This window comes from Benincasa hispida, chromosome 6, assembly GCF_027475165.1.
Source record: "Benincasa hispida cultivar pf3 chromosome 6, pf3_genome.v1.1, whole genome shotgun sequence".
NCBI classification, from domain to species: domain Eukaryota; kingdom Viridiplantae; phylum Streptophyta; class Magnoliopsida; order Cucurbitales; family Cucurbitaceae; genus Benincasa; species Benincasa hispida.
In genome coordinates, this window is record NC_143483.1 from 33,438,451 (window position 1) to 33,465,170 (window position 26,720).

General features: G+C 38.0%; 1 protein-coding gene across 2 annotated transcripts; it reads right to left on the bottom strand.

Moving 5' to 3' along the window:
• Positions 1–259: 259 nt before the first annotated feature.
• On the bottom strand, positions 260–26,405 carry RPN13 (regulatory particle non-ATPase 13). Of its 2 annotated transcripts, XM_039034582.2 has the most exons (15): positions 26,211–26,405; positions 25,893–25,970; positions 17,475–17,567; positions 8,952–9,011; positions 8,047–8,085; positions 5,611–5,685; positions 5,447–5,513; positions 4,803–4,887; positions 2,975–3,039; positions 2,857–2,880; positions 2,492–2,611; positions 2,309–2,403; positions 2,156–2,233; positions 1,996–2,050; positions 260–726 (listed from the first exon to the last, which is right to left on the bottom strand). In XM_039034582.2, exons 2-15 carry the CDS (start codon positions 25,929–25,931, stop codon positions 593–595), a joined length of 1,029 nt encoding a protein of 342 aa, XP_038890510.1. In that variant the 5' UTR covers positions 25,932–25,970; positions 26,211–26,405; the 3' UTR covers positions 260–592. The 2 variants fall into 2 exon arrangements, with proteins under 2 accessions (XP_038890510.1, XP_038890511.1); XM_039034583.2 differs by lacking the exon at positions 2,492–2,611.
• Positions 26,406–26,720: the final 315 nt, after the last annotated feature.

Consider the following 26,720-nt stretch of genomic DNA (forward strand, 5'->3'; position numbering starts at 1 on the left):
CTTGATACCATCAAGTAATTTCATCACAATTTTTTTTCAACCACATTGAAAAATCCAAATCTTTAATCAATTAGTTCGAGGATACATGTCTAAACCAGTTATATTATGATTGACCAATTTAATCGTGGTTTTACATGTATCATTTCTGACAAAAGTTTACTATCAGTGTAACTAGGAAAGTCAATTTTCTAATCTTATTTTCATTTACGCTTCTAAAACCTCCAGATGGTAAAAAAGAAAAATCAAAATTAAAGACCAATAACGAAAATAAGTAATGAAACTACACTTTTTTTTTTGTCAATATACAATTAAATTCTCCAAAAAAAAAACTTACAACGAGATTGATAATATGAAACTAAGATTATTGTCACATCAAATATAAAGAATCCAGATAAATCTAAATTTAAAATTTAAAAAAAAAAAAAAAAAAAAAAAAAAAATCCTCAACTTTGGTTCCTCGAGCAATTTTAGTTCCTCTCTAAGGTATACAAGAAATACAGAAACTGTCAAAACACTTCTCTTTGCCAATAACAAAACAATGAGATTGGTAACTGATTAGCAAACATAGAATCAGAATATCTCTTTCCTACTATTATTCATCCATCGAGTCGCTACGATTGAAGGATTGAGAACATACATCCTCATTATCCTGCCCCAGCTCGGAACCTGACGTTTTCGAAACAGAATCCTCAAGGGCCTCGAGAAAAGACAATACTGTAAATTTGTCTGCAAGAAACCAGAGAATTATCTTTGAATGCCACCCATACATTTTTTATAACAGAATGAATGGGACTGATAACCAAGGTTGTAAACACTATATCTTGTAGAGATGAACTCGATATTCCTCGGGAGGCTTCAACCATCCATGACGAACTCCAACAAACAAAGTGTTTCGAAGTACGTTTAGCAATATCAATATGTTCAGAAACAATAAAAAATTAGAATTACCAACTAAATATTTAGGTCAATCTACATTATTATTGATGAATTTATCCACACATTTTATGTTTTTCTTTAACTTTATTATTTTACAATACTATATCTACTTATAATATATCATGTTACACCTATTTTACTTTAACAAAAACAAGTTTATAATATGAAAGTGTTTTGTGTAATTCTTCATCTTCCAAATATCAAAGAGAAAGAAATACCTTTTTGGTCCCTAGATTTCAAAATGTTACACTTTTAGTCTTTAAGTTTTGAGTTTGATTTCAATTTCACCTTTGACATTTTAGTTTTATTTCAATTTGGTCCCTAGGTTTCAAAATATATACTTTACACTTTTAATTATTCATTAAATATTCACTTCCAATCTTTGGCGTTAATGTCTAGTAGTTTTTTAAAATAATTCTAAAGTCAAATTTTAAATTTAATTTAATAATGATGAGAAGTAGCGAAAAATAATTGTAATTCTATTAAATTAATTAACAGACATTAATACTAATTACTGAGAATGAGTATCTAATGAAAATTTGAAGTTAAAAGTGTAAATTTTGCAACTTATGGGTCAAATTGAAACAAAACTCATATCTCAAGGGTAAATTGTTACATTTTGAAACATATGGACTAAAATGAACAAAACTCAAAACTTGAACTAAAAGCTTAACATTTTGAAACCTAGGAACCAAATAGTAACCAATCCCCAGACTTAGAGACCAAAAGGATATTTTTTCCAATATAAAATTTAAATTTCTAATCTTCGGATCAGATAATCCAAAACCAGTTTTAAAAAGCAAAAATTTCAATAAATCTATTTCATTCATTTGCGTATACCAAAGGGACCAACGTTCCCAACCTACTAACACCGCTCAAGTTCACTATTACTATAGCTTCCCGAAAAGAACCGAGTGAACCTTTAGGACACCAAGATATAGCAAGTAGCAACATGACATTTATTGGAAAACCAAAAGGCCTTCAAAGCAAACTCTACTTACTTTTCACACACATACACACACGCAAAAAGGAGGAAAGAAAAATGCAAAATCTACTTACATTTGCTCGGGTCTATCCCAAACTGAGACAAATCTATCTGTCCAGTCCGAAGAACCTGGGAAAACATCAACACCAAAAGACGGTGACATCAGATCAGAAAATTTGAAGCGCCAATTTATTCATTATAAAAGACACCAAAATCCCGAGCTTAGATTATTACATAAGTAAACGAATCTACTTGTTGACGGAAAGGCGGGCTTTGTAACAGCTCCAATATATCCTCTGGAGACCATGGACCCTGCAATCAGAGCACAATTATTATGAGAAATAAATAAAAATATCACAAGGGATCAAATACCAAACTGGAATATACCTCAGGTAAATACGAAGCTAAACTCTGTTCCAATGGTAACGTTTCCAGCAATGGCATTATCAAATCAGGCTTCAATAAATCTCCTAATCCAAAACCTACATCATCAAGGAAGTGTAAGCATAAAACCATAAATTTGTACGGGAAGGAAGAATACAAAAAATGTAGAACTAAGATTACGCCTACTTTTTAAGGTAAGGCCAAGATTCTCTGGTTGAAGTTGAATGGTATTAGTTGCACTCAGGAGACTTGACAGGAGAGGAGAAGAATTTTCTTTTTTCTTTTTAACCATACTAAGATTTATACCTATAGAAAAACTTCTCCATTAATTATTATGTAGCTATGGTCTTGTAAATTTTATTTATTAATGAAATAGTTTTCTCATCTTAAAAAAAAGATAAATGTTAATTGAATAGTTATAATTAAAATAAATAAAAATAAATAAATAAAATAAAATAAAATCTGCCATAAAGAAGAATTCTCCAAGATAAATATTACTACTTATACATGACGCAAGAAACGTGAAAGAAGTTTCATATGTAATTTATTACCTGCATCTGGATCAACATCAATATCTGCAGAGTTCAAAAGCAGCACAAAATTATTAGAATCTGGAGTGATCAAAAGGAACAAAAGAGAATCAAAACATGTTTGAGGGGAACCTCGTACCAGACGGTTCAATGTTACTTAAAATTCTTTGAAGGTCTTCCAACTTCACTGGCTGTCGTGAGGAGCTTCAATGTCATGACATAACAAATGATTACCAAAAGTTTTAGCTAATGGGGAAAGAAATGAAAAAGGAAGACAGCAAGGGAAAATATCCAGCGAAGTAAACAGTAGGGAAATCTTCATACAATACATCATAAAGTTCTAATCACACGAAGACCTTTGCCCTTGGAGGCTTAAAAAATAGGTTTCAAATTTCTCCAACTGTATATGTATATATAAGCAAAAATTTCATTGAGGAAAAAGACAAAGCCATAAAGGGATAAAAGGCCCCACAGCACCTAAAACTAAAAGGAGCTATAGTCCAACACAATGAGACCTAAGAAATACTTAGAAAACTTCTCAACCACCAAAACCTAAAGAGCACAATTAATCCTAACAAGGGCCGAACCTTCTCCCAGGACTCCACAACCCCTTTGAAAAAAACTACAACCGTTTTATTAGGCCAAAACTCCAGGAAAAAGCACAAACACCCACAAGCCACAAAAATGTGAATCTTAGCATGAAAGGGCGACAGAAGAAGAAACTCCATCATAAAACTGTACACATCTGCAGGTCGAGCCAAACATACGTTATGTATGAAAAAAATAGTCCCAAACTAATGAAGAAATATTGTTCAAACTCATTAGTCATCTTAATTATCTTCTGAAAAACTATGAGATTGTTGTTTTCTAATAGTTCTTTGTTTTTTGAACAAAAATGCAGCAATAATGGATAAATGTTTCTTGGATTTTGTTTTGTTTTTTGTTGTGTATTTTTTTTTACCAAAGTAATAATGGATAAATGTTTCCAGATATTTTTTTCATTTTTCTCAGTGCATCTGTATTCTTACCAATGACATTTTTTTAATAAGAATGTTCATTGAAAATTATGAGTTTATGAATTGATGGCATTGGCAGGTGCATTCAATGGGTAGAAAAGCACATTTCAATTTTTTTAAAAATTCACATTACTTAAGCCCCGTTTAACAAACATTTGGTTTTTAATTTTTGTTGTTTGAAAATAAAGTCTTATCGTCTCAAATTCTTATAATAGTTTACATCTTTCTTGAGTAAAAGAGTTGAATTTTAGCCAAATTCTAAATTTCAAAAACTACTTTTTAAAAACTCTTTTTTAGTTTTCAAAACTTAGCTAGTTTTTTTAAAATATTGGTAAAAAGTAGATATCGCAAGAAATTTAGAGGTGGAAGAGGTATTTATAGGCTAAACTTTCAAAAACTAAAAACCAAAAACCAAATGGTTGGCAAAGGAAGCCTTAGTTACACAATCAAGCAACTTTAGGAACACTTGAATCCTCGTTTCATTAATACTTCCTTCCTAAAGTACTCATTAAAAAATATTTTACAAAAAAACACTATTCTCAAAACTCAAACTCAGTCTTGTTCTACAAAGTAATCTTTCCACCTGAGTACTCCCACTTGAGATTAGATTTGAATTGAAACCCTAGAGATCAGGAAGTCCTTTCCCATTATTAGAAAAATGTTTTTAGAGAAGCTTCCTCTATCAAATTTTTTAAATGATTTTCTTCAACGTTTAAAAATGATTTGAAGGTGCAGCTAGGGCTAGTACCACCCAACCCATTTGAAGACTCAAAGGATCATCATTAGTGAAATGCAGGTCATTGCTCTACTTTGATGGGATATTTTTCTTCAACTGTGCTACACTTGAAAGTGCAGCTAGGTAATATCAGCCAAAGAAAACCCATTTGAAGCGTCAAAAGGGTTTTAAAAAAGTCCAATAAAACCAAAAAAAGAAGTGGGTCCTCGTGATACCTCGATGGGATATTTTCTTCAACTGTGCCTTCTGAAACTTCTAGAGGAGTGGAAACAACAGGTTGTTCTTCTTCCTCAAGGAACTCTGAAACGATATAAACAAAAATAAAGGTGATGGGGTGGGCCAACAAGTATAAAGCAATTCCTTTGTGATCTAGTGCAGTCAAAACCAAACAATTAAATCCAGCACAAATCATCAACCCAAAAAAAAAATAAAAAAAAATAATAATAATAATAAAAAAATAATCCAGCACACATGCCACTAGGTACCATCATGGATGAAACTGCTACATCATATTTTAATGCCAGCATTAATATTTCACACTCCATATGCAATGAGGATGACCTTCAGTGAAAGATAATTTCCACAATATATTTATGCGGTTTCTTTTTCATTTAGCATGTTTACTTTGGTTCACATTTATTAATGATAATCGTTAAAAGATCAAGACACTTTGTAAAAAGTAAATTTTAAGTCAAATATTTCACTAATATAAGCATGTGTTGTGTGAACGTATGCACGTAAGGCAAGCACGTCACAGAAACCACAAATCAAGCCTGCATCTGACGCAGCATAATTCCTTAGGAAGTTATTACTATAAGCTTCATCCAGCAGATAAACAAATAAAATAGTTAGAAAGTACCCAGTGGCCGATTAATGTAGTCATTAACAGAGATGCACAACTGCTGGTCATCTTCAGCTTTGGGCTCCTGGTTACAGTTTGTCTAACGTTGGTCAGAATCGTGAAAATAGTAGAATATAAATCAACTCTCTTAAACTATAAGAAGTAATTATAGAGATGCTGACCTGCATCCAAAAGAAGAACTTCCTGTCATCTGTTTTAAACTTCAATAAGTAAACTCTTCCTGATGCTTGATTAACCTGAAGCAGACAAACAATTTTAACCATGAGAAAATGTAAACGAAGAATTTTTGTATTTTTATAATTATCACTTGTCAGTTTCTCGAGCTTTTGTCAAGTCAGTTTCTTGAGCATTTTGTAATTTTCAATCAGGTTTTATTCTTTTGAATTAGAGTATTTTTCTATAGTTACGGTCCTTTTCTTGTGCTATTTGGGTGTATTTTTTCGTTATGTTCAATGAGAGCCCAGTTTACCCGAAAAATTCATTTATTGATTTCATGATCGTCAAGAACGTTGTGTGAACATTTATATGGTAAGATGACTTGAAATACCTTAGAAGTGCTGGATTAATTATTTAAATTTATTCATATTGGAGATTCCTTAAAGAAAGTACTAATGTGAAACTGTCATTGCCAATGGTTGGAGTACCAAAGTTAGAAAGAAGTCTCAATGACTGGAGTTTTATTTCACGAACTAGCACCCTTCCTATTTTACATAACTAACAAAACATTAATTGGTACAATGGAACATGCAAAGTCTGAAGTCCAAAAAAGGAATTACAAACCCCTCTACTATCGTCACAAATGTAGCTAATCCACTAAATCTTCTTCGATTCAGACTCAGCTCTCTGGAATAGAGATAATCACAATCTTGGAGTTTTGAGTTTTTAAAGAAATATGAATGAGAGGATAGATGAGGTTACAGCCCTTCGATTCAGACTCAGCTCTCTGGAATAAAGATAATCACAATCTTGGAGTTTTGAGTTTCTAAATAAATATGAATGAGGCGATAGCCGAAGATGCAGCCCTTGATTCTAATAATCTAGGAAAGGGTAGACTACTTCACTCCAGGCATGACCTTTTTCTTTTTTCTTTTTTCTTTTTTTTTTTTTCCTTTTTAATGAAAACAACTATTTTCATTGAGAAAAAATGAAATAATACAAGGACATACAAGAAAAATCAAGCCCAGAAAACAAGTGAGCATCCTCAAAAGAAAAGAACTCCAACTATGCGAAAGTTGAGATTATGGTTGTTAGAAGCATCAAGTTTGTTTTAGCGTAAATCATTCTTCTAATAAAAACTTGGTATTGGGCATAGCATCGATTTATTACCCCTGCGCTAATCTGCAGATTAGAAATCCAAAGCCCCCAAAAAGATTGAATTTCTTTGTTAGGTCATTGTGTTCTTCAGAGATCACAATGCTAACTAACAAGTAGATTCAAAGTCAAAGATACCCCACCTTGTTCAATCAGTGCATGTGTGTTTGTGTAACGGCCCCAGCCTAGGATTCAGACCAGGATTCAAAATCCGGTTTCGACACCTAATGGCCCCGACATTCCCCTACATCACTTGCAATCCCTGCAACCTGGCAATGTCATCATTTACTTTCCTTAAGTGGTTTCAAAGGATGAAGACTATTCCCCATAAACCAACATGGGTTCTTTCGACATGTTTTGTCCTCTTTCACATGCTTCCTAGGAAAATTCCCAGGAGGTCACCCAACATAAGATTGCTCCAAGTTAAGCATGCTTAACTTTGGAGTTTCTACAATTGAGCTACCGAAAAGGAAGGTACATCTTGTTAGTATAGGTAGTGACTTTCAATTTTTTTAAGTCTTTCTTAACTATAATTTCATATCCTTAGAATCCCTCTCATTCAGATATAATCTCGGTTCATTCATGTCCCCCTCCTAAACTCGGGGGATTACAGGTTGTATAAAAGAGGAAAATATTGACCCCCTCTTTGTTCAGTGCTTGCAACCATAGAAGTGGGAGATTAGTTGACTTTTTTTCATAGAATCAACAACTTTCATTGAGAAAAATTTGAAAAAACACAACTTTTCAACATAAATTATAGGGTAATTGTAATTGGTAATACTTTCTTTTAAAGATAATAATTAAGTGTATAACAACATTTTTAAAGAATTGTAAATATAGAAAAATTTATCATTGATAGACTCTATAGCTGACAGACTTCTATCAGCAATAGACTATATTATGGATAGACTCCGATAGTTGTATCTAAATTTTGCTACATTCGCAAATTCTTTGGACCCGATTGCTAGATTTAAAACTACCCCTAAATTAGAAAGGCAAAGTTCGTTATGCCAGTATTGTCAAAGGAATTTGCAGAGACTAGAGGGATGCAAGAATTGTTTGCCACAAACATAAGAGGGGGCATTGAAACATGTGTTTTAATGTATCTCTAGCATCTAACTGCAGAAAAGTAAGCTAACTTTCTTCCTTTCCAATTACCGCTTGATCGGATACCCTTAGCCTCTTTAGTTAGGATGCACTTTTAGTTCTCCCTTTTTCCTCTTAATATAGTTCTTCCAATTTCTTCGGTATAAGTACTTTTTTAGAAGAGAGAGAGTAGTACACACCTTCTCAAAAACTGCTTCATCAGGAAAAATAATCTGATCCTTTATACCTTGTATTAAGGAAAATAAAGAAAAACATCTAGCCAGTAAAATGGTAACAGCAGAAAAAAGTCATATCTGTGGAATAGAAAGACTCCAATGCAAAAACATAATAGATATGATCTTATTAATTTTTGGCATCCTTGCATTTGGGAAAAAGAATATACTGTCCATCGACAAATAAACTTTAATGAATATACTAATAAAGAGAGACCATGCTGTAAACACAAAAACCATTGTCAATGGAATGTATCAACCGCTCCATGAAAAGACACAAACAAAAAATTAAGAAATTAAAATTAAAATCATTTTCATTGCTTGCAGAAAGAGACAGCCATTATCTACTTCCATTAACAAGAGTTTGTTTTCTATAATGGACCAGCTTAGTTCATTGTCATTCTATTGCGTTTGAATTTCAACTATAACATATCAGAAATCATAATATTGGATCATAAATTTAACTTTACCGGGGAAGAAAAAGAAAAAATCCCATCATAAGGGCTAAAAAAAGTAGGTGAACTTTCCTATATACAATTAATTCTCCCTCTCTTTTTTTGTATGATCAACTTGCCTTTATCTTTTGACATTCTTTACTTTTAGTACAATTGGGATAGGGGGGATTTAGACCAGACCTCATGGTCACTAATATGCTCATATACCAGTTGAACTATGCTCGTTTTGGTTCTTTTATCCTTTTTTATAATGAGGCCGAGCCTTTAAAAGTAAAGTGAATCAAATATTAGAGTTAGAACCATACATTAAATTATTTTAATAACCAATGGAAATAATTGACAGAGGATCTTTAAAAGGTATATGCATTAGCCAAACACAAAGAATTGACGATTGAGACACAATAATGATCAGGATACATCTTCAATTACATTTTGTGTCCGATCAAGCCATTGAATGTGTAGCAATCCCTCCTCACCCTGACATAGAAAAGATAAAAACAAGGTTCAAAATTTAATTTTATTTGATGAAGGATTAACAAGGGTAAGGCAAATAATAACTTTATTAAAAATGACTGAAGGAAAAATCAGAAACTCTGAAAGTGTATCTCCCCTCCCTTTTTTTTTGGAAAGGAAAGGGTTCATTATATTAATAAATAGAGAAGAGTTAAGGCTCATAGTACAAGAGAGTTATACAATGAGAAAAACGGAAATATAAGTGCTTCTAAAAGGATCAGGAGGTGCACCCAGACGTCTCAACTAGGTTGACACTCCCTTAGCACCCTCATCACCTCCAATTCAAACCCATAACTGGGAGAGACATTAACAAGATTACAAAATGAGGGGACAATAACCAAAGTACAATCGAAAATGAAAATCTAATAAAAGAACCAAAACAGTGGCCTAAAACTTATGGAAGTAAATAAAAAGTTCAATGTAAAAAGAAGGGGCGGGGGGAGTAGTGTTGAAATCCGGTAGTGTTTAATGCTGTCCGAAGGGGGTGTGGAAAAATGAAGGCCCCCCAGTTGAGGTTGAAATCTGAAAGACTATAGGCAAGGAAGGGATCAGAGAGGATGCACCAGGATGAGGCTTGACGGCGAGCGGCTTCAAAACGGTCTTGGCATCTAGTAGCTTTGTTATGGAAAATCCTTTGATTTCTTTCAAACCAAAGGTTTGTCAATAGGGCTTTTATTGCATTACACCATAGCAGACGGGTGGAATTGTGGAGAATAGGGCCGGCTAGGAGTTGTAACACATTACTTTTGAAATCATTGCACAAGATCCATGAAAAGTTGAAAAGACACAGTAGTTTCTTCCAACGCCAATCTAAATAGGGGCATGTAAAGAAGAGGTGAAGGGAGTCCTCATTATGTTGTAAACAAAACGGGCAAATTGAGGGAGAAAGGGAGGATGCTGGTTGCTTTCTTTGAAGAACTTCGGCTACATTCAGCTGACCGAAAAGCATAATCCAAATGAGAATGTTGACTCTTCTTGGACTCTTTGTTTTCCAAATAGCTGAGAAGAGGGGCTTTTCCAAAGGGGAGAATGGTGTTAGGTGAACTTTAAGGGATTTAACGGTGTAGAGGTCAGTGGTTGAGATGGACCACACTCTTTTATCAAAAGAGTGAGAAGGACTTCTACTTACAATTTTCTCCAACAAGTCTTGGAAGGCCAACACTTCTTCATCTTTGAGTAACCTTCGGAAGGTGATGGACCAAGAAGCTATGCTACTGTCCCAATGATCGGCAATTGAGCCATTGGGAAGCATGGTGATTCTGAATAAACTTGGATAAAGGGTGCTGAAGGGAGAAGATCCTTCCCAGGTGTCTAACCAAAAAGCAATTTGGCTGCCATTACCAAGTTTGAAAGTGGCCAAGGATTCCAACTTAAGTCAAGTCTTTGAGATGCTAATCCATGGACTTTTCAAGCTTCTACCACCTTTTCCTGCTGTATGCCAATCAAATGCATCTTTAACATGAATACTTCTAATAACTTTGCCCAAAGAGAGTTTTCCTTATTGAAAAATCTCCATCCCCATTTAACAAGGAGTGCAATGTTCATAGATCTGAAACCACCAAGGCCTAGACCACCATCTGCTATAGGTTTTTGAACCAATTCCCATTTAACCAAGTGATTTTGCTTGCTGCCCTTGTTGCCTTCCCAAAAGAAGCCCTTTCCATTTTAGATACTACTCCTTCAGACATAAGGAAGATGGCCAAGTAATGAATTGGAAGGTTTGAGAGGACTGAGGTGCATAGAGTGGCTCTTCCTCCCCTAGATAGATTAAATCTCCTCCATTTGTCAAGTTTAACTTGTACTTTGTCTAGGACCGGCTGCCAAAAGGAGGCTCTTTTCGGGTAACCTCCCTAGAGGCAACCCTAGGTAATAAAAAGGAAGATGGTCAGCCGAACAATTCAAAGATGCTGCTGTATTATAGAGGTCACTATCGTCCACATTAATGCCATAGAGGACTGATTTATCCCAATTTACCTTCTGCCCTAAACACCATTCAAAAAGCTCCACTGTATGTTTAAGTTTTAAAAGCATAGAGCTGTCATATTTGCAAAACAGTAAGGTATCATCCGCGAATTGGAGTATGGAGACTTGAACTTGCTTTTTACCTACTATAAAACCTTCAATAATGCCGGATTGGTTGAGTCTAGAAATTACAACACTCAATACTTCACTGACTAGAAGATAAAGGAAAGGGGAGAGGGGATCACCTTGCCTTAGCCCTCTTGAAGCAACCACTCTTCCCCTTGGTCTCCCATTAACGAAGATCGAGTAAAGTGGGTTTTTGACACATCCCAAGATCCATTCTATTCATTTCTGAATGAAATTCTTGGCTCGTAGCACTTTTTCTAGAAAATCCTAATCAACTCGGTCAAATGCTTTCTCCATATCAAGTTTAAGGATCCATCCCTTCTTCTTTTTTGCTCTATACTCTTCAACAGCTTCATTGGCTATAAGGATGGGATCCAAAATTTGTCTTCCTTCTATGAATGCACATTGGGAGGGAGCAATAATGCTGGGCATAATCCCTTTCAATCTCTCAGCTAGCACCTTAGTAATGACTTTGTATATTAAGGAGGTTAAGCTAATGGGTCAATAATCATTGACCTTGATTGCTACTTTCTTCTTTTGAATTAAGCATATGAAGTTCTCCTTTATGCAAGCATTGATCTTACCATTCTTGTGGAAGTCATTAAAGGTATCTTGGAAGCTTGACTTTAGAATAGACCAAAATTTCATCAAGAATTCTGAGGTGAAGCCATCGGAGTCTGAGGCTTTGCTTTTGCCAAGGGTTTTTATGGCTGAGAAGATTTTTGTGGCTGAAAATTTATTTTGCAAGAGGAGATTCTGATTTAAATTCACACAAGGCTAGTCTAGGTTTAATGGAAGATGTCTCTGCCCTGGGGATTTTAGAAAAAGACTGCTGTAATAATTGATTATTAGGCTTTCAATTTCTGCACTCGACTTTGTTGGCACTCCTTGCTCATCAACTAACTCATTTATAAAGTTTTTCCTCTTTTTTGCTGCTAAGAATCTGTGGAAAAAGCTTGTATTCTCATCTCCCTGCTTGAGCCAATTTAACTTACTTTTCTGCAATAGGTTGATTTCTTCCAGCCTATATAAGGCCATGAGTTCTGATTTTGACGAAGACCAAACTGCAGTCATTGCTGGAAAGGGGGGAAATTTCGGCAAGAGTGTCCCATTTTTCTATTTCTGCTAGCAGACTCTCCTCTTTCTGTTTTAGTTCTTCCTTATTACTGCGATGCCACTTTTTTACTGTTGTTTTCACTTCTTTCAGCTTCTGAATTAGTACAAATTCAGCCCATCCATGCACTTTACTGTCAAACCATGCTTTCTCTATAATTTGGGTGCAATCTTTGTTGAGTAACCAGCTATTGCAAAACCTGAAAGGTGAGGGACCCCAGCTGAAAGAACCGGCTTCTAGTAAAATTGGGTAGTGATCTGAAAAACTTCGGGCTTGTCTATTGGTTCTAGAATTTTCAAATAACTCATCCCATTCTTTTGATATGAAAAAACGGTCTAGTAAGGATCTTGAAACAGTGATACCTTCCCTTGACCAAGTAAAGTTCCCATTACTCAACCGGATTTCCATGAGTTTTGCTTGCTCAATGAACTTATTAAATTTTCTCATACCTCTAGTACTTCGACCCAAGGGGAATCTCTCATGTGCCCATCTTGTGATATTAAAATCACCACCCATGCACCATGCCTCTTCACAGTAAGCTACCAAGGAAAGTAGTTCTTCCCACACAAATTTTCTTTCTTTGTAATCGGTTGGCCCATATACATTAGTGACCCAACAAGTCTTTTTACAAATAGTGGTGCATTTTATTGAAAGGGAGTAACCACCTTTGAGGGTTTCTAATACCGAAATCAAATTTGTGTCCCATATTGTCAACAACCCGCCAGAAGCACCAAAAGATTCAACAAATTCCCATCCAACATCTTCAGAACTCCATATAGATTTAATAAAACTTGCATCAAAATTTTCTTTTTTGGATTCTTGAATTAGCACTATTGAGGGGTTAATTTTCTTTAAGAATCATTTAAGGGTCAATCTTTTATTACTATCTTTGAGGCCTCTTGTATTCCAAGATACTATCTTCATCTTTTTCGAAAACAGGGTTCAGTGTCAACCAAAGTTCAGTCCAATATTAGGCTACAATCAGTGACTATGCTCAGTAGATGTGCTGGGAGGTCAGAAGAGGTTGAAGGGGGGGCTGGATGGGCCGGGCTAAGGGCTTTTATCTTAGAAATAAAATCCTCCTCTGTTTGAAACAGAGTAATTAGGTCAACAAGCAAGGGTGCTTCTGTATTTGGCTCTTCTTGATCTCTGAATTGTTGAACCAATCATTTTCCTCACTACTAATACTGAAAGGGGAATCAGGACGGCAATCCTTCTCTATAATTGCTGGAGGTTTTGGGGGAAAATTGGGAGTTCCTTTCAGGAATGGCCCAGCCGAGTTGGATGGGAGGAGAGAAATTTGATTTTCTGACCTGGTAATAAGAGGGTGTTCTGGAAATGAAGGAATCCTGGCTTCTTGGAGCTGACCAAACATTGAATTAAGGGTGAAGCCAAGGCTTTTGGGGTGTTCCTTCATATACTTTCTTCTGATAAAGTGCTTGGGAAAAGTCTTGAAGAGGCAAGAGGGATGGCGTGCTCTGTGCAGCCGCTTATGGTTTTCTTTGCAGGGTTTATGGGGTGGTTCAGTGCTAAAGGGAGGAGGAAGAGGCTTGAGGGATGCAAAGGCAGAGGAAAAGGCTGCTCTGTTGGGACAGGGAAGGGCAGGGTAAGAGGAGGAGTTATGGCTGCTTGAGGGTAGTAATGGCAGAGAAATTGGGTGATCTGGTAAAGCAAGGAGGGGCAGGGGAGATGTGCTGATGCAGGGGACTGGGGAAGAAGAGGGCTTGAGGGTCGTTTGGGTTTCGGACTTGGTTAAGGCATGCTCAGAAGAGGAAGAGGCTGAAGGGAGCACCATGCTGCAAGGGAGAAATAACTTTGCTTTCTTTTTTTCTTTTTGGCACGAGGGACTTTTCATATTCAAAAAGGGAGAGGTCGATTGGCACTCCTTTCTCTTTCTTCTTAATGGCAGAAATCGGGTTAAAGTCGGGCCGTGGAACACGAGGGGCCTTAGCATTTACACTAGGTGCCTTAACTGGTGATGCATTTAAGTCAGAAGACTTTTCGACTTCCTTTAGTTTACAAAAATTCCTCTCGGAGGACTGCGGCTGCAAGGCAGAGGGGGGCTTTTCGACTTCTTTAGTTTAAAAAAATTCCTCTCAGAGGGCTGTGGGGGGGGGGGGGCGGGTGGACTTTTTAACTTCCAATCTTAACAGATTTTCTTCGTCAGGGCTTGAAGGGTGGTTTAACTCCTCTTTTGAGGATGACTTTTGAAATTCTGAATTATTACAGACTAACCCCAAAGGTGGTGACTTTTCGACTTCCCCTGCTTCTCCCCTATTGAAATTCGAAGTCGGTGGCTTGTGGAACTCTTTCTTCTTTTCTGCTCTTGAGCTTGGACTTCTTGAGAACTTAGGCTTGGATTTGGTTGACAATAAGAAAGACCAATTGGATAAATCAATCAAATCAATTTGGGAAGCGGCATCTTCATCCTTCAGGACTTCTTGTAATCGAACTAAATCTAGGGTTGGAGAAGTCCTTAAACAGAACTTTAGAAGATAGTTTTGAAGGCTGATGACAACAAGTAATATCACCAAAATTTAAGTAAAAACTTCCACAAATTTCATCTTTAATTTCAATGGTGGCTGGCATGAATCCACATAAATTTTTCCTGACTTGAATTTTAGCTTCTACACAGTTGATGAGATTAAGAGTTTCTGATGTAATTGCAGTTAGTCCACCAAAATAAGCCCCAATTGCCTCGAAAGTGCTTCTACACCAAAAATCTAGGGGAAGGTTTTTGATTGCAATCTATCCCCCATAACCTTGCATTACTGAGGGACTTCCATGACTAAAAGGGTTCCATTTTTCCAGAAGAAGATGAAAGGGGCCGTACTTAATCCATTTGCCCTGAATTGGCACTTTTTCTGTGAGGTCTCCTTAGCTGAGTTTGATGAGAGCCTTGTCTGCAAACAGAGGATTAATGACAACGTTGGTGCCTAGACACTTACTTAGCTCTATGGCAATTTCCTTCCACCCGTTTGATGCCATAAGTCTTGAAATAATCCATAAATTACTAAAATTTTCAGGCAAAATATCACCATTCTTCTTCATCCAGAAAGCGTGGTTACTCTGTTTTTTCAAGGGTGGAGCAGGGGAGGGTAAAAGGGGAGAAATTACGGGGAGTCGGGGTTTAGAGGCTTCTAAAGGTTCGGGAGAGGAATTCCCACAAGAAGGGAGAGCAGGGTTGTTACTACCGACCGGCCTCTGTTTAGGAGAGGGACAAAGTGAAGGAGAACTAACCTGGAAATCAGGGGGTGCTCTGAAATTTTGGATGCAGCCTTCGATCATTTCCTTGAAATCTTGCCACCCTGCTTTTTCATGGCAAAACGGGACATGGATATTCTTTTTTCCTCCTGTGATTGGCCAGACAGCACATTCTACAAACCATTTCTCCTTTGCACGAAATTTGGCTAGCCTTATGAAGCTTTGATCAACTCTTTCCTTTAGTAAGAAGAATTCAATGGTGGAACCATATAGAAGTCTGCGAAAACTCTCAAATAGCCATTTAGTTAAGGTTAAGGAGAGAAGAATGGACTGTCCTTTCTTTAAGTCTTTTAAAAGAAAGTTCGATCCTTCTTGCCCCGTAAGGAAGGTGTGGTCAAGGATGCAGCATGATTTAAAGGCCATGGCTGGAAACAGGGCAGAAACAGGGTACGTAAGAAGGTCAGGAGGAGGGAAGGGGCCAAAGGGTGAGCAGATGGGAAAGGGTGAGGGAGGCAAACAGAGGGAAGGAAGGCTAGGGAGGGCATGATGAGCTCCGGTGGGGTGGTCAGAAAGGAGGGCGCGGGGGGAGGAAGAAATGGAGGAGAGAGGGGAGAGCATTTTTTTATTCTCCCTCCCCTCCCCCTTTCCTTTCTTCTTTATGACAAAACTGCTTTATTAATATAGAAAAAGGCCAACAAAGACAAAGGACAAACCAACAGTGCGAATAAATTATTATGGCTTGCTCTCAACCAAGTTTTTTTATTATTTTATTGTCTCTTTGGAGAGAGAGAAATGGTCACATTTTCAAGGATATTTCTTCTTTGTTTGATTATTTTATGGACGTCATTCTTTTTCATGCATTGTATTGGTGTACATGTAAACACCCGTGTACTGACTATAGCCTTTCAACTTTAATTGCTGCTTGAACTTTTATGTAATTCACTTTTAGGTGCTTGGGTTTTACCTCTTTATTTCATTTTATAAGTGAAATTTTTTTTCCATCTAAAAAATAAAGACAAAGGACAACCAATGGAGGGAACAAAAAACAGAATGGCAAAGAAAAGGACCCAACTGGCTATCACAAAAAAGGGTTCTTAAATAGATTCATTAAGATGCACACTTATGACGCAACTAAACTTAAAAAGTTTGTTAATTTCTTAACCGTACAAACCACAAAAAGAAACTTAAAAGCCAAAATATGTGATTCTAATCATTGAAAATATTGGGCGTTGATCCTCCCAAAGAGACGAGGAGACATGAAAATAACCAAATTTTCTTCAGAATATTCAACTTCCAAAGTTCAGAGAAGAAAGGAAATGAGAAGAGGGAGGAAACCAACTAAATATACAAACTACACAATCAGATTGATCGACCACACATAATGATGACTATATTAAGGACTCTACAAATCAGAGAAGGATTTTCCAGTTGACTGAATAATTGAAGTGGGAACATTTTTGGATAGGGATAGCCAGATAGGACATATAGTAGGAGAAATTGTCACAGGAAGGTAACCAATTGAAGCCAAGGATCCTCCCAAAGTGACTCAACTCAACCATCCCTAAGTAGAATTTTAAATTTTAAGAAAAGATAGAGACAGTAGTGATTCTGGGAAATTGCTAAAAAGGACCCAAAAAAATAATAAAAAGAAAGCCACAAATCAGAGCCCAAAGAGTGGTTACAAAAAGTTCTCGAAACTTTAGTCATAGCAGGCAGGTGATTTTAATGATAGATAAGAGACTTGACATTGGGGGTGTATGAGTAAAGGGAAAAGGAAAATTAAATTAGACACCAAAAATAGATCAACCAACTACCACCCCATACATCCACCCAAAATTTGGTTCTAAAGCCATTGTCTATCATAAGTTTGGCTTCAACTGAGAATACAATCTCCTAAAAAGAAACCAAATCCAAAAAATTGGTACATGGCGCAGGGTAGAATGCTCTAAAAAGAGACCAATTCCACAATTAACATGTAACAAAAAGATAGGATTATGTAAGCATGTAAAAATCAAACTCACCCTTCCAATACGAACAAGTCCTTTACGTGTATCAGGTACAACCCTTTTTCCTTCAAAACACATTTTTCCGGCACGAAATTCCAGAAGTATTTCCTGCCACAGGATCAATTAATTTGTAACAAATAAAATGTTAGCTCAAAATAAAGAGTGAGAATATAAATATATACTTCTAGTCTATCCATAATTATTGTATTAGATTTTCAAGAGAAAGGGTATGTGAATAATTTTCTTTCTTTGTTGATTTTTTCCCCCAATAGAAACAACTTTCATTGAGATAAAAATGAAAGAATACAAGGGCATACCAAAACCAAGCCCACCAAAAGAGGAAAAAATCCCTCTAGAAGAAAAGACTCCAACTGTACAAATCGGAGCCCGAAGAGTGGTTACAAAAACTTTTTGAAACCAACGCCCAAAGAGAACCATGATATCTAACAAGAGACTGACTCTTAAAGATCATAGCTTAGTTCTTGTTGCAAATTAGCCCCACCTTTTGTATTCCCTTTCATAGGGATCTTTTGCACATCCTTTAGATATTTCATACATCAATGAAATTGTTTCTTATCCAAAAAAAAAAAAAAAAAGACCAAACCTAAAAGCCTCTCAAACCCCAAAACAACCTATTATTCCACTCCCCTCACAGAACCCAAAAAACATGGTAGAGTCTCAATTATATATTTAGTGTTTTTGGCTCAAAATAGCCTAGGAAGGTCGAGACCCCCCTCTTGAATACAAGCTTGACAAGCTTAAACTCTTAAGAAAATGAAAGATGCCTCCCCTGCCTCTACATTCCTATTTTTATAGTAATTTGTCACCTCTCTCCCTACTAACAGAATTCCCCACTACTAACCGAATTTGTTATAGATTTGGTGGTCCCCTCTCTAACTAATCTGATTCTTTTCCCAAGTTACATTTATGCCCCTCTCCCTATTCTTTCTTTTGGCCTTTCTTTCATACCTTCTAAATATGGGAGGTCTATCATTACCCTCCCCCAAAGCACCACCTTGTCCTCAAGGTGAAAATCAGGGAATTGTTCGGCTAATTGAGCTCCTCCTTCCCAAGTTGCATCTTCTATTGGTAGATCTTCCCACTGTATGAGCACTTCAAAATCATTTGGTGATGATATTGTGGAACCAATCTTCCTAACCCCCAAGACTGATAATGGTTTAGGTTGTTTTCCAAAAGGTCCCACTGTTGGTGAAGAAAATCGTGGTAGTATGGTCCCTTCTGCCCTTCTCAATTGTGAGACGTGTATTACTGGATGTATGGAGACATTGTGGGGTAGATCAAGCTTGTATGCCACAGGTCCGACCTTTTGAATTATCTGAAAGGGTCCAATGTAGCGTGGTGCTAGTTTTGGGTGCTTGTGCACCAGTAGTGATCCTTGGCGATAAGGCTTGAGCTTGATGTAGACCCAATTCGATACTTCAAAGTTTACCTCTCTTCTTTTTGAATCTGCTAGGGCCTTCATTCTTTGTTGTGTTGCTTCTAGTGTTTTTTTCAATTGTTTGAGCATCTCGTCCTTGTTTTTAAGTAGGACATCTACTTCTCCTACTGTGGCATTCCCTTGTGTGTAGCAGATGATTGTAGGTGCTGGTCTACCATACAGTACCTCGTAAAGAGTGCATTTGATGGCTGTGTGGTAGGATGTGTTGTAATTATATTCAGCCCATGCTAGCCATTTGTGCCATTATGAGGGACTCCATGGTAAAGCACCTTAGATAAGTCTCTAAGCCCCTGTTGACAATTTCTGTTTGCCCATCTGTTTGTGGGTGATAGGATGAGCTTCTCTTGAGTTATGTTCCCATCAATTTAAACAATTCTTCCCAAAATAGGCTAATAAATACTTTATCTCTGTCAGAAATGATGCTTCTAGGCACTCCATGTAAACGCACAATCTCCTTCATAAACAAAGTGGCCACTGTCGCTACTGTATAAGGGTGGTGAAGAGCAATGAAGTGTGCATATTTGAATAGCCTATCAACCACTACCAAGATTGAGTTGTATCCCTCGGATTTTGGCAGTCCCTCCACAAAGTCCATGCTGATATCTTGCCAAGTGAGCTCGGGTATTGGCAAAGGTTGGAGTAGTCCAGCAGGGACTAAGGCCAAATACTTGGCTTGTTGGCAGACAGCAATCCCCTACAAAAGCCCTTACCCTTGCCTTCATTCCTGTCCAGAAGAATTCCTTTTTTAACCGTTGGTACACCCCATTGTGCCCCCCAATTGGATTGTTGTGAAATTCTTGTAGAAGTAATGGAATTGTAGGTGACTGCAGGGGAAGTACAATACGTTGCTTATACAATAGAAGCTCTCCCTGCAGTGTATATCCCTGGGGGTGTGGTTGCTCTGCCCGAATGTTGTCCCTTATTGTCCTTAGTTCTTGATCTTGCTCAACTTGACTCGTGAATACCTCCTGATTGAGGGCGTGCAGTACACTGATCATGGACATTTCCAGCGTGGTAGGCAGCCTAGACAATGCATCTGCTACCGAGTTTTCCCTCCCTTTCTTATACTCAATCTCGAACTCGTATCCTATTAGTTTTGCAACCCATTTCTGGTATTCTCCAACTATGATCCACTGTTCCAATAGGAACTTGAGGCTTTTCTGATCTGTTCTTACAATAAATTTTCTTCCCAACAGATAGGGGCGCCACTTTTGTACTACCATGACTATGGCAATTAGTTCCCTTTCGTAGGCAGCCTTGAGTCGATGTGTGGGTGGGAGTGCCTTGCTGAAGTATGCCACCGGCCTTCCTTCTTGCATCAGGACTGCCCCAACTCCTACCCCAAAGGCATCTGTTTCAATTATAAATGTTTGATTGAAATCAAGGGGCTTGAGTGTGGGTGGTTGGGCCATGTGTTGTTTCAAGACCTCGAAGGCCTCCTGAGTGTCCTCGTTCCACTGTAATCTATCCTTCTTGAGCTGCTGTGTTAAAAGGAAGGCTAGCAAGCCATATTGAGGTACAAACTTGCGGTAATAGCCTGTTAACCCAAGGAATCCCCTGAGTTGCTTGACTGTTGTTGGTGTTGGCCATTGGAGCATAGCTTCCACCTTTGAAGGGTCTGCTGCTACTCCTTCTTTTGATATGATATGCCCCAGATAATCTATTTGCCTTGCCCCAAACGTGCACTTATTAAAATTGGCCACGAATTGGTTGTCCTCCAAAGCTTGTAACACCACGGATAGATGATGCACATGGTCACATAAAGAAGAGCTATAGATTAAGATATCATCGAAGAACACTAACACAAATTTTCTTAAGTAGGGGGGCAAGAGATCATTCATTACCGATTGAAATGTGGATGGAGCGTTTCTCAAATCGAATGGCATGACTAAGAACTCGTAGTGGCCTTCATGAGTGCGAAATGCGGTTTTGTGTACGTCTGAAGGAGCCACTCGGATTTGATGGTATCCTGACTTCAAGTCAATCTTCGAGAATACTCGTGCGCCAGCCAATTCATCAAGGAGTTCCTTAACCATTAGAATAGGGAAGTTGTCTGGTACTGTCACTTGATTTAATGCCCTATAATCGACACAAAACCGCCAGCTACCATCCTTCTTTTTCATTAATAACATCGGGCTTGAGAAAGGACTTACACTAGGCTGGATGATTCCGGCAGTGAGCATCTCTTCTACCAGCTTCTCAATTTCATCCTTCTGGAATTGTGGGTATCTATACGGCCTAACTTTCACTGGCCCTGCCCCTGCCCCTAGCTTGAGTTCAATGTGGTGTTCATGACGTCTCATTGGTGGTAGCCCTTCTACTGAACTGAAAACGGCTTGGTGTCTCTCTAAAATCTCTTGTATTTCCGGTTGTAGCTCAGCTATTGACTGTGCTCCTCCATCTTTTTTAGAAGTCATGAGCGAGTTTAGCTCGAGAAGGATACCTTGGCCCTCTCCTTTTACCAGTTTCATCATTGTCTTTAGTGAGATTTGTGCCTTCATCAAGCTACGGTCCCCTTGCAAGTGCACTCTCCAGTCACCTACTTGGAATTCCATCTCGGACGTTCCCCAATCGCATTCGACTCGTCCTAAAGTCATCAGCCATTGCACTCCTAACACCACATCAACACTACCCAAGGGCAAAGGAAAGAAGTCATTGATAATAGTTAAGTTTGGAAGGTTAAGAATTACTCCCTTGCAAATGCCCCTTGTCCTCACTGATGCCCCTGTCCCCAGCATTATTCCATAACTCGTCATTGGTGTCTGTGGCAGTTTCAGGGTTGATACTAGTTCGTTATCAATAAAGTTGTGTGAAGCACCACTGTCAATGAGAACAATCACGTCCCTATCTCCTATGGCTCCCCTGACTTTAATCGTCCGAGGTGAATCAATCCCTGCAAGAGAGTTTAGGGATAGCTTTGCTGCTTCTTGTTCGTTATCTTCCACCACCATAGATTCTAAGGTAGTCGTCATGGGCATCTCGGCCTCCATTGGTTCGTCCTCTGTTTCCAGAATATCATCCCCTTCCTCCTCATCATGGTAAAGCAAAATGCTCAACTCCTTCTTTTTACATTGATGCCCTGGTGTATACTTTTCCTCACAACGATAGCAGAGTCCCTTGTCCCTTTGGATTTGCATCTCTGTCGGATAAATGCTTGAAAGCTCCATCCGTGAACGGTTTTCCGTTGACATCCTTTAAAGTAACAGAGTTTGAAGACGTATCTGATGGACGGGTCGGGTTGAGAGAGATCGTCCGGGCAGATGCGTGCGTGTTTTGATTCGAATTGGGGCCGGTTTGACCCGTGGTCGAGTTGGGTCCCGAGTTTGGAGATAACTTGTTGCCTTTGCCGGATTCGGGTTGCTCCATTTCCTTCATCGGGCCTCCTCCATATCTTCTATGATTTGGGCCATTCTCATCTTCTCTTTCAGCCCAATCAACTTTAACATCCTCATTTCAACTTGAATGTCTTCCTTCAGCCCACTAACGAACTTGCTTTCTAATGTCTCATCAGATAGGTCTTTCAATGGCCCTGAGAGTTGTTCGAATCGTTGCCGGTAAGCTATCACACTACCGTCTTGCTTCATGGTGAGAAACTGTGCCCTCCGGTCTTCTTCTTTGACTGGTAAGAATCGTAGCAAGAGTTGTTCTTTAAATTTGGCCCATGTATCCATCGTAGTTCTTTCTTCCTCCCATTGATGCCATTCCAAAGCCTCTCCTTCCAAACACAAGATTGCAGCCTCGATTTTGTCCTTCTCCGATAACCTATTCACAACAAAACATCTCTCAACTCTATGAAACCATCCCATCGGATCCTCACCTGGTTCTCCTTTGAATATCGGTATTTCCAGCTTCCTCAATCGCATATCGAACAAGGGCACCTCTCTTCTTTCCTCTCTTGCTAGTTGCTTGCCCTTATCAGTCACTGTCCTTTCTGATGACTCCGATCCCATCTCCTTGGTTGCTTCTGATTTCTTCGACCAAACCTCCAATGCCTGGATCATCTTCTGCTCCATCGACTCCCCCAGTGCTTCAATTTTTGCTGTCATCATACTCTCCGTGATCTGTTGTATTTCTCCAAACCTTTGATCCATACTGTTTTCCATTCCAACTTGAAGTAAGGTAAGTTGTTCCTCCACAGCTTATAATCTTGCCTCCATCTTCTTCACCATACCCTTTTCCCACGAACCGGATGGCTCTGATACCAAATTGGTAGAGTCTTAATTATATATTTACTGTTTTTGGCTCAAAATAGCCTAGGAAGGTCGAGACCCCCCTCCTGAATACAAGCTTGACAAGCTTAAACTCTTAAGAAAATGAAAGATGCCTCCCCTGCCTCTACATTCCTATTTTTATAGTAATTTGTCACCTCTCTCCCTACTAACAGAATTCCCCTCTACTAACCGAATTTGTTACAGATTTGGTGGTCCCCTCTCTAACTAATTTGATTCTTTTCCCAAGTTACATTTATGCCCCTCTCCTTATTCTTTCTTTTGGCTTTTCTTTCATACCTTCTAAATATGGGAGGTCTATCAGAACAGTACACACCTCAATCATCCATAAGAAGTGTCCTTTCTCACGAAAAGGTGGATTGAGGAGAAACTTGCCAATCATGTCACTAGTAACCCTATGTTGAGCAAATGAGAACCCAAACGTTTGAAAGAAAAAATTTACACAGCTCTCTCGAATCCATAGCGCCAAAGATTATGATCCAAGTCTTCCTCCACTTTCTAACAGAAAATACAACAAAATGGACCAACAAGCAAGGGAAGATTCCTAGCAAGTCAATCCATTGGGTTAGCGCAACCATGTAAAACTTGCTAGGTAAAAAACTTCACTTTTCTCGGGATCTTAATATTCCAAAGCTCTAAAAGGACCGACTCATCTAGAGGAGAAGGGTCAAACAAACAAGAAAAAACGACTAGCACGATAATCCCAGACCCTCAAAAAGAAAGGCTATTGGTCGCTTCCCTATAGGAGAGAGAACAACTAAACCCAAAAATGAATGAACAAAAGCTCCCATCCCAAACCAAGAAATCAAACATAAGACGACTTTTTTGGGAAGACAAATGGTAAATACGAGGAAATAAAGAACAAAGGAGTCTATCCCCACCCACCGATCTTCCCAAAAACACGTCATTCCCTTCTCCACCACACAATGGACAAGGTGAACAAAACAAGGGACTCATTGGTAATATCCTTTCACGAGTTTTGGTAGGTGCCTTTAACGCCTTTCGTCAACCACACAAAACAATGAGGACCATATTTACTAGCAATAATCTAATGCCAAAGGTAATTGGGCTCAAAGTGGAACTGGCACAACCACTTGGCTAACAAAGATCTGTTACGAAACCTTAAATTCTCGATCTCTAAACCCTCCCCCTAAAATATAAAATAAAATAAAAAACTCAATCAGTCTCAATGATCTCCCACCTAACCAAATATGATCCCTTACCTTTTCCTTCCTCCTCCCTTTCCCAAAGGAAATTGCACATCATTCTCTTCAAAAGCTTGCAAACCTCACTCAAGGCTCTAGAAAAATAATACACCAGAATATCACTCAAAGATTAAGGTAAGTCTACCATCTTTAAAAAGGAAACCATTCTTCCAGGAGACAATTCTTCATTTCACTTTATCCACCACCTGATTCCAAAAAGCTAAGGATTTAGGATTACCCAGAGAAAGACCAAGGTAAGAAGAAGGGAGGCAACCAATACCACAACCCACCATCTCCGCCCACCTCCTAATCTTCTCATCCTCACAATTGAGACCTATCACATGGCACTTGCTCCTATTAATTCTCAGCAGTCGGCCCAAACATATCTTCAAAGAAGTCTAAGATATGATTTAAGGTTAAGAAAGAATCCTCTTTATCAGAGCAAAAAAAACATCGTATCGTCAACAAATTGAAGGTAGGAAAGAGTCACCCCTTGCTTTTGCACCCTAAAAGGCTCTAGAATATTACCATCTAACACATTTTAAAATGATTATGCTAAGGACATCCACCATCAGAAGGAAAAGAAAGGGGGGAGAGAAGGTCTCCCTGTCTAAAGACCTCTCGAGGCCACCACCCCACCCCTAGGGCTTCCATTAATAAGGAAGAAATAACTCACATTCTTCAAGCATCCCTACATCCACATCCTCCACTTGTATTTAAACCCCTTCTTATCCAACGCCTTATCCAGAAAATTCCAATCCACATGATCGTAAGCATTCTCAAAATTAATCTTAAAAATCACTCCCTCTTCACCTTTAACTTTGTAATCCTTGATCACTTCATTGGCAATAAGGGCTTGATCTAAAATCTATCTCCCTTCTAAAAATGCCCCTTGCAAATCCGATATCGTAAACGAAAGCACTCTTTTCAACCTGTTCGCCAACACTTTTGCCAAAATTTTGCACACACTAGTGATAAGACTAATAGGCCTAAAATCCTTAACCCTATTAGCATTCTCCTTCTTGTTTTTGTTTTTTTTAATTCACATTCTCCTTCTTAGAAATAAGGCAAACAAAAGTCTCCACCACAAAGTTGTTCATGATACCCCTCTCAAAAAACTCTCGAGACACTTTAACCAAATCCCCTTTTAAAAAATTCCAGCTGTCTTGATAAAAGGCCACAAAGAAACCATCAAAGCCTGGAGATTTAGACCTATCGCTCCCAAAAACAGCTTGCTTAATCTCTTCCACACTGATAGGCACGGTCAGATCTTCCATCTCCCTCTCAAAATTACATTTGGCAGCCTCTGTTCTATCATCTTCCTTAATAAAGTTATTTTCGATCAAAGTAATTAGTTGATAAAAATTAACTCCAATGATCAAACGGTTTTTTTTTTTTTTATGTAGAAGTTAAATATTCAGCAGGATAGACTCCCTTCCTCTGCTCCTTAAGGTATAGACCCGCAAAATGAATTCATGCGTTGATTGCAATACGTACATGTACAGTAAAATACAATGACTGAAAAGCCTAAACATTTTACCTGCATTACCGGAACGGCCTCTGTAGACGACGAGTCCATATCTTCACTTATTCAATTCACCTTCCAACAGCAAGAGAACTACCACAAAGCAAAAGAAAAAGGGGGAAGAAACTTCAAAACAAATAATCCGATTAAAGAAACACACAAAACCAATAAAGTTTCCCAAAAAAGAAGTACAAATATCAAATCAACTAAACCTCAGACAGGTAATTGAATACCGAAAACCCTTTTAGGGGTCGGAATGAAAGATTGAGCAAGGGAAACAGGTGAAAAGAATGAAACGTAAAGGTGGAAGGAGATGAATTAAGCGGCGTATACCAAGAAATCGATTCAGAATGTTGTGGGAAAATGGGAATCCGAAGAGGAAAGCGCTGAAATTGCAGATTGAGCTTTTTCTTCTCTTCTTTCCTTTTGTTCCAAATACGAGGAGACTAACCTCGAACGGAAGCCGCTATATTCCTTGCGCTGTTTCATATATTATTATTTACAAATTACAGACAAAGCAAGCAATATTTTAGGGGAAAATAAACCCATTTTAATCTAAAAATGAAATAAGCTAAATTTTAATTTGAGTAAAACAAAAATCACCAATTAAAAACAAAAATTAAAATTAAAATTTGATTCAGTGGCCACCAATTGCGTTTGTTCTTCCTCTCAAAAAATTAATTCCTAGAGGCCGTTGGAAACTAGAGAGATGACTTTACGAATTGGTACTAGAGAGGTCGTTTCAATTATTGTCGTAGGCAGACTCAAGTTAATTTTGAACAAGAAACAATTTATGTTATTAGATGATGTATATGTTGTTTCCAATATTAAGAAGAATTTAAC